General features: G+C 37.9%; 1 protein-coding gene across 5 annotated transcripts in view; it reads right to left on the bottom strand.

Annotated features, from left to right (window-relative positions):
- kcnip4a (potassium voltage-gated channel interacting protein 4a) overlaps positions 1-14,133 on the bottom strand; it is a 353,710-nt gene that overhangs the window by 179,897 nt on the left and 159,680 nt on the right. Inside the window, exon 1 of one of the 5 annotated variants that reach the window (XM_034034348.3) lies at positions 9,117-9,225. The exons of the other annotated variants lie outside the window; for them this stretch is intronic. Within the exon in view, the coding sequence (XP_033890239.2) occupies positions 9,117-9,174 (58 nt within the window). The 5' untranslated portion in view covers positions 9,175-9,225. Of the gene's footprint in view, positions 1-9,116; positions 9,226-14,133 lie in introns of those variants that run through there. 5 annotated transcript variants of the gene reach the window in all.

Raw genomic sequence — 14,133 nt, 5'->3', positions numbered from 1 at the left:
ATACAGTTCTCTGTGAAATGCAGGGGTGAAAGTGATGTCCAGGTTTATGCTGGCTTTCGCTACAGCTCCGGATCGTGCAACTAGTAGTCTATTAAAAAACAGACGACAGTTAACAAAACACTAACAAACACAAGGCAAAACTCACGGTTCATGAAAAAGCACACAGACTCCTTGTAGGTTTTCAACACTAACCATTTACCAAGGAACAGATCACGTACACTAAGTCCACTATTTATATCCTTGCTCATGACCCCTAGGTTAACGAGCGCATATGCTCCTCCAATCCTCGGATGCCACACCGTTTACCGTCTGGGTCATTGAGTTTGGATACCGTAGCTGCACCCCTTTCCTAAGTGACCAACTTCCACCTAACCTACGGAATAAAATGTCGTGCCATTTAGTTAAGGGTACTCTGTTCCCGTTACACAGTGCCCTCACAGGTCGAGAGGGAGATCTAACACCAAGCACCATTCAATCTCTGTTACAAGGACAAATACGTTTTGTATCATTAACTGGAACAAAACAGTTTGTGTTATCTAAAAAAGTCTGACTGATGAGAGCTACCAGTTTGTTTTTTTTGTGTGCATTTGTATAAGACTGACTATATTAATTTGGTGACATTGGTGTTTTGTAACTGAACTGTATCCTAGCTGCACCAAATATCAGTTTATCAGCCAAGATGATTATTGGTTATTAGTTGTGCTGGAAATTAATTATATCCTGTGGTTACTTAGTAAAGTCCGTCCACGCAGCATATGACAGGCTGCACACAACATGACAATAAGCGGGTTTGTGAGATGATATTAAGAGAGGTAATTTCTCAAAGAACCTGTGGTGCATGGCGAGTGGTTTTTCAAAGACTGTGATAATAAAACGGGGTATGATATTAAGCGAGGTGATATAAAACTGGTTCATCTGTATTTTGTATTAGTATTCTAATTCTTTGTTTTATTTCAAGTGGTGCAAACTTTGCACTGGAGCAAATGCAGTTTTGGTTTTGAATGAATTTGAATGAATGAATCTGCTTTGCTCAGTGTTTAAATACTGAGAAACTCCAAGCTTCTTGTATACTGGAGCCCTGCTACAGCGCAATAGGATTGAAATACAAATCCCATCTTTTTTTTTTGTTTGTTTGTTTTGTTTAAATGGGTAGATTGATGTATGTGCAATTATTATGACAGCCCCACATAGTAGGGCAGTGCAAGTATATATTTGTTTATGTTATCTTATTGTATTTTTATAGAGGACATGGGCATTATTTACTGTAAATACTGTAAAGAGTAGGGGACTGTACGTTAACGTTACTGCCGGTAATGAGACATTATGGTAACTAAATTATTTTTTTGTGCGAGGTCTGTTTGTCAAAATGTTAAAATAAAATCAGATAATGTTTAATAAAAAATATGTATGTAGTTAAAACATGATGTATACTATGCTATTATTGACATACATCTATTTGGGTGGTTAAACGACATTTGTGAAATTATAAAAAATAAAAAGAATTTCACGTGGCTCTATAAATTGGGTACCAATAAAATACCATATTTTACAGCTGAAAATATTTTACATCAAAGTTTTGAGGAAATTCTGGCCTGTGACTGGTTAAAACCTCATCATAGGAAAAATAGATTGAACTATTGCCCTAACATCCTTACACCACCGGGCAATAGTCTTATATCTGTCATGTGATTGGTTCACATCACTGTCAGTCCAGCCCATTTTCAAAGAAACACCTTTCATCTTCACTCCTCACAAGAGAAAATGACTGAAACACTGATTCTGTGACTTAACAGAAAATAAATGACAAATACTACAAACGAAAGATGCTACAAACACTAAAATGGTGATTAAAACATCACTGCTTTCTGACTCGATGATGTAAACAAATATGACGGATATAAACTGGATTATGGAGCAGTCAGCAAGCCACACGGAGAGTTGATAACTGTGTTATGAACTTCAAAAACATTTTTTTATTTATTTACTTATGCTGTGTCAGCTATATTTAAACAAACTATATCAAGTCATATTTACTATCTAACCTTGCCTCACTTATTTTTTTTGACTGATACATATATTAAACATGAATATAACAAATATAACACTGACATTTTAAATAACTACCAACTTGCTCTTTAATCAGAATAATCATTCTGTTTCATTAAAGATAAGAAAACAAATATTAGGATAACTGAAAGATGTCAAATGACCTTCAAATCAGGTGTTACTGGAGAAAAGCATCCTTGATGTGACTTTTTCACTCCTGACCTAGACCATCAAAATTGGTTTTGATTGGTGATCCATTAGAATTCTTCCAATCAGTTTTGAAACCCTGAGATATGAGCTGCAATGATCTTGCCTGAAAGAGCAGGCAATGCCTAAAAGTAGGTGGACCACAATCAGTTTTTTGTGTTTTCATTATTAAAATGGTAGTGAAAAGGCTGGCCCTTAATAAAGGAACCAATGTTTGTACCACTGGGAGCAATGTTTCAATGCAATCAAAGTAGAATTAATCTGTAAAAAACAAGGTTCTTTGAGCAAGGATTCCTAGGTAAAATACATCCTCGTCGTGCTGCATAGAGATATTGCCTTCACATCAATTTGTGACTTTGCTAGAGGTTAAAGTCATTTCTATCTAATTACAATTTGGAATCAAACTTGGCACAATTGGATGATTCAAAGCGGAACATTTAAGTACTGTAGTCACACAAATAAAGGAGCCAATTATGGTGTGGCATTTGAGAGTTGTGCATTATGCGTTATCTTTAATCTACCATCACCTGATTCTGTTTACTAGTAAGCACATTGCTCATTTATATTTAAATAAAGTTGTTGTGTTTGACTGCATATTAATAATCTTGTTTCATTAAACTTGTTGGGACTATTTACATTTTTCACCAGAAAGGTACCAGGCTTTAAATACAAATACATAGAAAATGACTTTCTATCTAATCGCAATAGTACCTTCTCGATAAAGACACTACTGTGTGGTAAATGACTTGTGATACCACTTGGTTCTATAACTGACACTAAAAATGTAGCTATTTTTTATTGTTTATTTACTGCAAGGGAACTGCATGCTTAAAAACGCAGAATTATGGTAATTGCATTGCTTTGGGTGCTTGTATTCAAACCAGGCATCTCCCATAGGCTTTGTTAGCTGGATCAACAGGAGACAGTGTACTCAAACCTGTTAGAACTAGTTAACCTTGGAGGTAGCCCATCACACAGCAATCCTGGAATTAAAGTATGACCTTTTTCATTGTATGACCAAGATCCAACTATTCAGTCAGAAAACGGGCTCTATTTTACAACAACTCCCCTCCCTCTTAATATCATTTTAACCTTTTAAATCTCACAGTATGCAAATGACCCACACACACTGCACTGATTCTTCAATCTAACACAGTCTTTGCTGCCCTCCTGTGTACTGCCGGATAATTGCAACACACTACTTCAATAGTAAACTCTACATGTAAGAAAAGAAATATCCCTCTATTTATATTACTTTTTATAACTTCTACCTACAATTTGTTTTCATTCTGGTGTTATTGAATAAACAGGCAATGAATTTAAACAAATGCAATGTTTTTATGAATACTGTTTTTCATAGTAAATCCTTTTTTTTTTTTTTTACTTTTTTTTTTATTAATCATTCTTTTTAATTAACCACTGTTTAATCCTCCTGTGTAAGTAACATGTGAATTTCTTTCCGAGTGTGGTTTGAAAGGCTTGTACTATGGGGAACATGCACTGTTTGGTGTATTTAACAGGAATACGTAGTCTTGATGCTACATCAGATAACATTTACACTACCAACATCCAAAGTAAATGTCTTGTCTTTTGAGCCAACACTTTGTAGTTTGCAGGATAGGGTTGCCACCTGGCTTCATAATCTTGGGACACATTAAGAAAGGTCAGGTTTTTTAACTCGCCTCTAAAATCAGCCGATTTTAAATCAACAAGTAAAATTAATGTGGATTGCTGGAGCGGCTTCAATAAATGGACTACATTTTTTAATTGTGGTGGTGATTCTATCCGGTGAGCATCATAACATGTATTAAAACCTTACTGCTTGAAATTACCTTATGTTAAATATCAAAATAGTGCAATTCCGTCATTATAGAGAACTTCACACTCACCTGCACTCTTTCGTTTAACCTTGTGGTTGAGTTTCTATTTACAGTATTTAATATCTCTTCCTGCTTCACACAGTCCCACCCAATCAGACAAAAAAGCAAATCAGCAGGAATTCCTGCCCCTGTGCATGCGTGTGCTTTTAGTAACTAGCATGTAAAACAATTTCATTCATTTAGTGACAGTTCACACAATTCACACTCACTTTACATGCTGAATAAAGTCAATGAATTTGTAGTTTAGAGAGGCGAGATGAAAAACTTGGCCTGACTTAAAGCGGCCCGAGATTACGAAGCCAGACGGCAACACTAAAGCAGGAATCAAGCTTTTGTAGCATCATTTGGAGCATTATCTGATTTATCATTCTCCTGAAGCCTGTTGGATCCACGCAGTGCTTTTCATGAATAAGAAAAAAGTCAGCCCTGAGGGCAAGCACTAAACACTAGTATTTTTACTCAAGTAAAAGAGGTATTTTTGTCACTGTTTTTCATGCCACTGGCCTCACAGAAACAATGCCAGATTATGAACCTGTACCTTCATTGATAAAATGGCTAGAATGTAACAAATACATTTTACTTTTTTTTCTTTGTTTATATACACACACATTATATATATATATATATATATATATTGTAGGGAGGGGAGTTGTTGTAAGGCGGGGTTTACACATAAAGCCACACAACACAAGTCCAAGTGTTTATTTTCAGGCTTTGGCAGCGTTCTTGATAAATAAAAATCAAAACAAACAAAGTAAATAATCCGCCACCAGTGGGAGGTCCTTCAAGCGTTGTCTTTTCAGGCCGGGGTTTGTTACCGAGGGTCGTTTTCATACAGAGGGGGGTCCAAGTGCCGTTCGGGTTCTCCAGTCCAGTCCTAGTTGGTCGTTGAGTGTTCAATCCTTGTTGTAATTATATTTTCCTCTCTGTACAACCTCCTTCTCCACAGTACACGTTCTCTCTAATATCTCCCACTCCTTCACCTGCCGGGATCAAAAAGAACCAAGAAAGAAATCCAGGGCGCGGTTAAATAGAGCAACTGATTAGTATCACCTGTCTGCCGTTTGGCTCTGATTACAACTGGAGACAGGTGTGGCTGTTCTGCTGCAGTCTAGAAGTTTCCACTGAGCTGTCCGTCGTCCTGCCTCTGTGGAATACTTCACATTGCTGTCCGTGGTCCTGCCTCTGTGGAATACTTCACATTGCTGTCCGTGGTCCTGCCTCTGGAATACTTCACATTGCTGTCCGTGGTCCTGGCAGCCAAAAAACAAAGAAACCTCGCAGGCACATAACGTCCATCCACAACACAACCCCTGAAACCGCTACAATATATATATATATATAATGTGTGTATTTTAATTACCTGTACCTTGTCATAAGGTTCCCCACAGGTCTCCTCTCAGGCCTTAGCCTTAGCCTTAGCCCTCTGTTCTCAGCTCTCTGGTAGTATTCCTCTAATGGAGCTTCAAGATCGCTTTTTATATCATGTGGCTGTTCCCAATTAGCACCAATTATCTAATTTGGGAACAGCCACGTTCTCACATGTATTTGGCAGTGATAGGAATTAACCCCATCCCTGCCAACCACCACCAACACATAAACCCCAACACTTTATTTCCAGTGTTGGGGTTCATGTGTTGGTGGTGGTTGGCAGGGATAGCCAAGTATATATACAGTATATATTTGGAAAGGACTCAGGAATACCCAAGATAAGCAGGGGTTCACAGGCTATGTGGATTAAGATGCAGCAAATGCCCCACCCATCATTCTTCATTAATTCATCTGTCACAATTGTTACTGGACGGTGTTATACTGTACTTTATACAGCAACTTAAGAAAGATACATTTCCATATACATAACTGTGGTACTAGACTATGGTACTAGACAGGAACAGCTGTGGAGTTTATTCTGCTGCTGTGAGTCATAGGAAATGTGTCCACGTGGCTGATTGATAGGATATACATCTGTGAGTCCCTTGCCTTTCTCCATCTAGTGGGAGCAGGCAGCTGTCGCCACTCCTGTTTTTCTTTTACACACCCAGCTTGCTGTCAACCATCATTGTAAACACCAGAAGGCAGTAATGTAACTGCCTATCAAGACTAACCATTCCTCTTGCAAAATGTCAACTTAGGCTGAAAGCTGTCTTTGAATCACATTGCTATCACATTTTCTTCCCAGCACTTTATTTTATATATATATATATATATATATATGTATATATATATATATATATATATATATATATATATATATATATATATATATATATATATATACACACACACACAGTGCCTATAGAAAGTCTACACCCCTTTTAACTTTATTCACATTTTGTTGTGTCAGTGCCTCAGAGTTTCATGCATTTAAATGAAGATTTTTTGCCACTTATCTACACACCATACTCCACACTGTTAAGGGGGAAAAAAGTTTTTATTGAGAAAAAAATTATATATTAAAAATACAAATCTGAAAGATCATAATTGGATAAGTCTCCACCCCCCTGAGTTAATACTTGGTGGAAGCACCTTTGGCAGCAATTACGCCTGTGAGTCTGTTGGGATAGGTCTCTACCAACTTTGCACACCTCGATTTGGCAATATTTGACCATTGTTCTTTACAAAACTGTTCAAGCTCTGTCAAGTTCCCTGGGGAGCGTTGATGGACAGCAATCTTCAAGTCATGCCACAAATTTTCAATTGGATTTAGGTCGGGGCTCTGACTGGGCCACTCAAGGACATTTACCTTTTTGTTCCTTAGCCACTCCAGTGTAGCTTTGGCTGTGTGCTTTGGGTTGTGAACTTCCATCCCAGTTTCAGCTTTCTTGCAGAAGGCTTTTCCTCAAGGACTTCTCTGTACTTTGCTCCATTCATTTTCCCTTCTATCCTGACAAGTGCCCCAGTCCCTGCCGATGAGAAACATCCCCATAACATGTTGCTGCCACCACCATGCTTCACAGTAGGGATGGTGTTCTTTGGGTGATGTGCTGCGTTGGGTTTGCGCCAAACATAACGCTTTGCATTTAGGCCAAAAAGTTCCATTTTAGTTTTATCAGACCACAAAACTTTTTGCCACATGGCTACAGAATCTCCTATGTGTTTTTTTTGCATACTTCAAACGGGATTCAAGGTGGACTTTCTTGAGTAATGGCTTCCTTCTTGCCACCCTACCATACAGGCCAGATTTGTGGAGTGCTTGGGATATTGTTGTCACATGCACACTTTGACCAGTCTTGGCCATAAAAGCCTGTAGCTCTTGCAAAGTTGCCATTGGCCTCTTGGTAGCCTCTCTGATGAGTCTCCTTCTTGCTCGGTCATCTAGTTTGGAGGGACGGCCTGATCTAGGCAGGGTCTTGGTGGTACCTTCCACTTCTTAATAATCGTTCTGACCATGCTCCAAGGGATATTCAAGGCCTTTGATATTTTCTTAGACCCATCCCCTGATCTGTGCCTTTCAACAACTTCGTCCCGGAGTTCTTTTGAAAGCGCATTGGTGCTCATGGTTGAGTCTTTGCTTTGAAATGCACTACCAAGCAGAGGGAATCTACAGGAACTACAATTTAACACAGGTGGAAGCCACTTAACTTGGTGTGTCATTTTGAAGGCGATTGGTTACACCTGAGCTAATTTAGGATTGCTATTACAAGGGGGTGGACACTTATCCAACCAAGCTATTTCAGTTTTTATTTTTAATTAATTTTCTACAAATTTCTAGAATATTTTTTCACTTGGAAGTTGTGGGGTAGGATGTGTAGATAAATGAAAAAAAAAACTATTTTAATGCATTTTAATTCTAGGCTATAAGGCAACATAAGGTGAACATTTTGAAATGGGGTGTAGACTTTCTATAGGCACTGTATATATAAACACACACACACACACACACTCACACGGGCTGCTGTGCATTACAAGAAAATATAATTTGAGGGGTTATGTGACATCATAAACCACGAGAGCGAAGTGAAACACTGAGATGAAGTATTTTCTCAAAATGCACTGCAGCTCATGTTATTTTTTATATTACGTGGATTTAGAAAACATGATAAAATACTATACGTTGTTGTTCAAGATATCTGTCAATACTACTCAGAAGAGAACATACCCTTTTGGATTCATACTCACTGCAATCTCTTTGCGTAATGCATAAAGGACAATAACAAGTGTTGAATTCAGAATAGTGTTGTAGCAACCTTTAGAAAGATGCCACCTACTGGGTCTATAAAGAAAAACCAAGACACGTAGCTCAGGGAAATGTAGCTCATTATTAGGCAGCAATCCCCCAAAAGCATGTCTGCTGAACTATTAAAACTGTTCTATTGCTCAAAACGGTGCTTCTCTAAATGCTGCATACTTTGCAGAGCTGTGCCTATGATCTACTGTAGGGAGAGATACCCGGTTCCCATTTATTTTACTTTGAACCTGTGTCACCACGCATTTAAAAAATTGGATAGTGTGAGCGTGACCCATTACAAACCTATTTCCTAAACTTGAAATTCACATGTTTTTTTGCAGAATATTTTCATTCACTTTTTTTGCTGAATCTTTTCCCACACAAGAGCAGCAAATACATATGAATCCACAATTGCTGTTAGTTAAAACAGCTTGCTTGTACACGTCATCATTCTAATCGTAGATCATGACGTATCTAACACACATAATCCCAATTATTTCCTCAACTCTTCTTAATTCCATATACATATTGCATATACAATAGGGTAAACAGCATACTACCATATTTCTTTTACTTGGACATCATTTTAAAAATAAGAGGAAACATATGATTATCCTTACATTCCATCCCATTGAGCAAAACATGAATACAATACACAATAGAATGCTGAAAAACTCCCACCACATTGGTACACATGATTTTGTTTTGCTGCAACGTAACACAAATCAAGTTTTCTCAAAGTTTTTGTTCTTTGCAAACCATTCCCAAAAGAAGAAGTATGCAAACGAAAAAAAAAAAAAAAGGTTTTGGCCTACCTTTAGTTTGATTCCTTTGTTTTGTCTGTAGGGAAAATATAACCATCAGTGCCCCCATTTCTTTGCTAGCTCTACCTTAAATGTCCAGTCCTTAATCCTTGTATTGTGAAATACGTACAGGCTGCTTCAAACACAGCTTGTGTAACAAAGTACACATTTGAGATTTATTTTGTTTCCACACTCTGCAGCCTACTAGCTGTAATGTATTTTACTCAATCCTTGTGCTTCCCAGAATTTTAATTTTGGTGTATTTGGAGTTCAGTGATGGGTGTTTCAAGAGAAGAGCCTGTGAAGTATAGCACCATTGTTTCAGAGCACATAGATTAATTGTGCTTTCTGTTTCAGCTAAAGCTTCTACTTACTATACCAGGCAACAGAAAGAGGTACTTCTACATGCATTTTTACTTCAGCTACTGCAAGAACAGAGAAACATGGATGTACTATCTGTTACAAATGCTGTTCAATGTTCACACATAATGTAAATTCAATATTACTGTGCATTATATTTGTTAACATGATACGGGCTGCCTGAACAACTTATTCAGTACAATGGCAGATGAAGCATATTAATTACGTGGTATAAATTCCATTTTAAAAAGCATAACCACGCTGTAGGCTAACGCAGCTTAATACACGATTGCCTTGTGGACCAGTGCCATATCTATGATATAAAGACATTGATAAACTATTATTGTTAACGTTTAACACAGAATTAACCATTACCTTCAAAAAAGCAGGTCAAGCAGAGTATGTACAACAAGAGAATCAAACTTGAAGCCAATACCTGAAAGTGTACAATCCTGGAAACAACAGATTATTGCCCGTTATTGACCAAGATAATTACAGAATACAGTTATGTACGGTACTGAAAGTGAATACAATATTCAGAGCAATTCCCCCTCTCAGCCAGGAGCCATTTTGGGCCTTATAAAGTTAAAGGTTAAGGGTCCAGCATATTATGTGTTAATACAAATTAGAACAGACAATAAAAACGTAGTGGTGCCTTTTAACATAATTCATTGAGAACTTAAAAGCACTACTTCATATAAACTTTTTTTTTCTTCTAGTGAGCTATGCTTTTTCCATCCAAATAAACATAGCATTTTTACTGACATTTTGATTAACTTAAAATCTGGATGGTACCTCAGTCATATTAATAATTACACCTTGGTTAGGGTTGCCAACATGTAATTTCAGAAAACAACATTTCTTGTTTCTCATATCTAAACAATTCTATTACTCGTCGGTCTGCAATATGTTTTCCCTTTTTACTTCACCTGAAGAATATTCTATAAAAAAGAAACTGTTGTGCAGTTAAATTCTGCTTAGTGCAGTTAAATTATGATTATCAATTGATTATTTCTTAGCAAAGGAAATCCATTCATGATTTGAAAGTGATACACAAAGAGGCAAAAAGCAGTTGGTGTCTGGTTACGCTAGCTGTTTACAAGATGCAATCAATATGTTGTCACATAGAAAAAGTGATGTTGTTAACTGTGACAGATCTGTCATGAAAGCCGTTGCTTCAGTGTCAACCTATAAGCGACTGAGATTAGGCACTAAGGATATCTATGATCTTTAAAAAAAAGACAGTATTTGTGTAAAGTACCTAAGGCACAATAGAAATGTATATTGCTTATATTAGACTGGACACACAGACACACACACATTTATTTAATAGTAACTGATTTACAAAATTACTTGTAATGTAAGGCATTCCATATCATTTTAGTATGAAAAACCAATAGTTATAGCTTGCTGTGTGCTTAATGGTGAATTACATTATTTAGTGAAGTTTGCATCCTTCTTGTACGTTAAATCTGAAACAAAAAACAAAAATGGCAAGTTATCAAAAGTGCTCAGCCATTTAAAGTGGAGATATCAAAAACACAAGCCAAGTTTCATGAAACCATTGGGGCAACCTTAGCCAGCACCAAGCAAATAGGGACAACTGTAAAAGCGGTGGGGGTGAAGGTTGCCCCAGTTGTTTCTACTAACTTGGCTTGCGTTTTTCAGGCACAATAAAAGCGATTTGAACTTGAATGAAAAACACAAGCCAAGTTAGTACAGTCTCTTGCTGCATACATTTCCATTCATACTGCAGTTGATTGGTTACAGTTGCTCTCAAAAGTATTCACCCCCCTTGGACTTCTCCACATTTTATTGTGTTACAACATGGAATCAAAATGGATTTAATTCGGAGTTTTTGCCACTGATCAACACAAAAAAGTCCATAATGTCAAAGTGAAAAATAAAATCTACAAATTGTTCTAAATTAATTACAAATATAAAACAGAAAATAATTGATTGCATAAGTATTCACCCCCTTTGCTATGACACACCTAAATAAGCTCTGATGCAACCAATTGTCTTTGGAAGTCACATAAATAGTGTTTGGAGTCCACCTGTGTGCAATTAAGGTGTTTCACATGATTTCAGGTTAAATACACCTGTCTGGGAGGTCCCACAGTTGGTTAGTACATTTCCTAACAAAAACTACATCATGAAGACGAAGGAACATTCAAAGCAAATCCGGAATAAGGTTCTTCAAAAGCACCAATCAGGGGTAGGATATGAGAACATTTCCAAGGCACTGAATATCCCCCGGAGCACAGTAAAGTCCATTATTAATAAATTGAGAGAATATGGCACAACTGTGAATCTGTCTAGAACAGGCCGTCCTCAAAAACTGAGTATCCAGGCGAGAAGGGCACTAGTCAGGGAGGCCACCAAGGGGCCTATGGCAACTCTAAAGGAGTTACACTCTTCCACGGCTGAGCTTGGAGACACTGTGCATACGGCAACAATAGCCCTTTATGGGAGAGTGGCAAAAAGAAAGCCATTGTTGAAAAAAACTCACATCAAATCTCAGCTAGAGTTTGCCAGAAGGCATATGGGAGACTGAGACCAAGTGGAAGAAGATTCTATGGTCTGATGAGACCAAAATAGAGCTTTTTGGCCTCAACGCTAAGCGCTATGTTTGGTGCAAGCCTAACATCGCACATCATCCTGAGAACACCATCCCTACCGTGAAGCATGGTGGTGGCAGCATCATGCTATGGGGATGCTTCTCTGCGTCAGGGCCTGGAAAGCTTGTGAAGATAGAGGGCAAAATGGATGCAGCAAAGTACAGAGAAATCCTGGAGGAAAACCTGCTGAAGTCTGCAAGAGACCTGGGACTTGGGAGAAGATTCATCTTCCAGCAGGACAATGACCCCAAACATACAGCCAAAGCCACACTGGAGTGGCTTAAAAACAAAAAGGTCAATGTCCTGGAGTGGCCCAGTCAAAGCCCGGACCTCAATCGAATTGAGAATATGTGGAAAGAGTTGGAAATTGCTGTTCACCAAAGGTCCCCATCCACCTTGACGGAGCTTGAGCAATTTTGCAAAGAAGAATGGGCAAAAATTGCAGTGTCCAGATGTGCAAAGCTGGTAGAGACTTATCCAAATAGACTTGTGGCTGTAATTGCTGCCAAAGGTGCCTCTACCAAATATTGACTCAAGGGGGTGAATACTTATGCAATCAATTATTTTCTGTTTTGTATTTGTAATTAATTTAGAACAATTTGTAGATTTTATTTTTCACTTTGACATTATGGACTTTTTTGTGTTGATCAGTGGCAAAAACTCCTAATTAAATCTATTTTGATTCCATGTTGTAACACAATAAAATGTGGAAAAGTCCAAGGGGGGGGGGGGGGGGGGGGTGAATACTTTTGAGAGCCACTGTACATCTTTAGTCATTCATACAGTGCACTGCTGAAATAGCAGTTTAATTGGTAGTAAGAGCATGTGTATGAAGCTATGTGCACTGCAGAAAGTGTGTTTGCTTCTACAACACCCGCCCACAAATATTTTAAATATAAGCATGTAAAAGTAAAGCTAATTCAGCAGTGTTGTCAACTGGCTCGCTTATGTTGCCAAAAACAGACTCTCCCCACAAAAAATATAAAAACAAGAAACAGCAAAAAAGTGAAGGGGCCCTTAAAAGAAGCAAAGGGACCCGGCCATGGCCCACCCATAATCCGAGCACTGACTAAGGAGAGCTGATGTATATCATCTGGTTTCACAATAAAGCTGACGTTGTTTGTAACCTTTATTAACTTTGATGGCGTGTGTGGAGGTGTATTTTTCTAAGTGTGTGTTCGGGCAGTCGAGAGGGGCCCACCAATCTTCATTTTCGGGGCCAGGGGGTGTGGCCGCACACCCTGCCCCACCGCTGGCTCTGCTACTGGAGTGTTGGGAACTACAAATTAAAAGTGAAATGGTGCTTTTGGCTGATTTACTTTTGCTGCGCCAATACCCTGAAAACATGTAAACTATCCTTGTGTATAGACAGTCTCTGGCAGTTCTTGCTAATAACTTGGAGTGAGGAACTACCATTCCTCTCAATACATATACTACACATTCATGATTAACTCTTCCAAATCAATTAAACTAATACATCTTACCTTTATACCCTGATTTTTTTTAATTGTTTTTATTCTATGGAGCTTCTTAATAAAACTATAATATATAGGACATTGTGTTACCATTTAATATTTCCACAATCTTAGCATTAAATCTCCTACCCTTACAAAACACTTGGGTGAACTATGGTTTCTTCTTGCTAAGCTAATAGTGGCAAGCACTGCACATACAAATGTGCCAACGTGAGTACAATACTTCTTTCATTTTATTTCGATTGCAACCCTGTTATTTTAGCACCAGAGGGCACTCATTCTACAGTATTCACAACATGCACAAATAAACCATCCCAGAAGACATTCCTTTCACCCAAATTGATATCTTATACATCACAACCACCTTTATTACTAGATACTGCAAACAAAGCAAACCGTCTGCACATTGATTAAATGTGTATACTGTTGCTAGCTGCTTGATCACTCTTGACAAGCTTTGTGAAATTAGATGCCAATAGTTTAAAGAAGCTGTCTGGGCTAACAAATACATTAATAAAATAAAAGCAGCCAACACAAATTTGCAATAAATTGCTGTCACTTCAAACATGTCGC

This window comes from Acipenser ruthenus, chromosome 1, assembly GCF_902713425.1.
Source record: "Acipenser ruthenus chromosome 1, fAciRut3.2 maternal haplotype, whole genome shotgun sequence".
Taxonomy (NCBI): Eukaryota; Metazoa; Chordata; class Actinopteri; order Acipenseriformes; family Acipenseridae; genus Acipenser; species Acipenser ruthenus.
The sequence above is the reverse complement of the archived record's forward strand: the minus strand, read 5'-3'. Positions and strand labels throughout refer to the sequence as shown.